This window comes from Opisthorchis viverrini (genome assembly GCF_000715545.1).
Source record: "Opisthorchis viverrini unplaced genomic scaffold opera_v5_32, whole genome shotgun sequence".
Taxonomy (NCBI): Eukaryota; Metazoa; Platyhelminthes; class Trematoda; order Opisthorchiida; family Opisthorchiidae; genus Opisthorchis; species Opisthorchis viverrini.
Genome location: NW_008751687.1, coordinates 1905982 through 1906794, shown reverse-complemented (window position 1 = coordinate 1906794; position 813 = coordinate 1905982). Strand labels below are relative to the sequence as shown.

Below are 813 nucleotides of genomic sequence, written 5' to 3'. Positions count from 1 at the left end.
CCAACAGTGGCATCTGAGGTTTACAGAGAACACTACGCGTGTCTATACTCAGACCCAGCGTCTTCGTCACATCAACTCTTGTCAAGACGTAACTGCGAACAGCCTCTAACCGACTTGGTCTTCACGGTGGGGGGCATTCGTAAACTCTTGCACAAGATCAATCCATTCTGCGCGTTGGGGCCCAAAGAGGTCCATCCAAGCGTCCTGAAGGATACGTCCTCCACACTGGATAATTATCTACACCTGGTGTTTCGCGAGTCGCTTGACGAAGGCCGCCTTCCCTCTGCCTGGCAAGAAGCGATTGTCACGCCACTCTACAAAACTGGTGACCAAATGTCGCCTGGCAGCTATAGGCCTATAAGCCTCACTAGCGTGCCGTGCAAGGTGATGGAACGCATTCTGAAGCGAGCCATCCTAGATCACCTTACTTCCAGCAATCTGATATCTCCAGCTCAACACGGATTTCTACCAAACCGTTCTTGCGTAACAAACATGCTCGTGTTTATGGACAGCTTAACCCAAGCCAAGGACAAAGGACTCATATCGGATGCCATATTTTTCGACTTCTCAAAAGCATTTGATAGGGACCCACACGTCCCGCTGCTCCACAAACTCGAGTCTTACGGAATTCAAGGGAAAATCCTCCGCTGGATCAAGGCGTTCCTATCAGACAGGTCATTCCGAGTGAGAATAGGCTCAACCTATTCCTCTCCAGCGCCGGTCTCCATTGGAGTTCCTCAAGGCTCCGTCTTGGGACCACTCCTGTTTCTGACCTACGTCAACGACCTCCCAGACGTTCTTGCGAGTCCACGT

The 813-nt window shown here is 51.3% G+C and overlaps 1 protein-coding gene across 1 annotated transcript in view; it reads left to right on the top strand.

Annotated features, from left to right (window-relative positions):
- The window catches only part of T265_02538 (hypothetical protein), a gene marked incomplete at both ends in the record, with an annotated part of 25131 nt that overhangs the window by 173 nt on the left and 24145 nt on the right, over nt 1–813 (top strand). Inside the window, one exon of the mRNA XM_009166801.1 lies at nt 27–811. Within this exon, the coding sequence (XP_009165065.1) occupies nt 27–811 (785 nt within the window). The remainder of the gene's footprint in view (nt 1–26; nt 812–813) is intronic.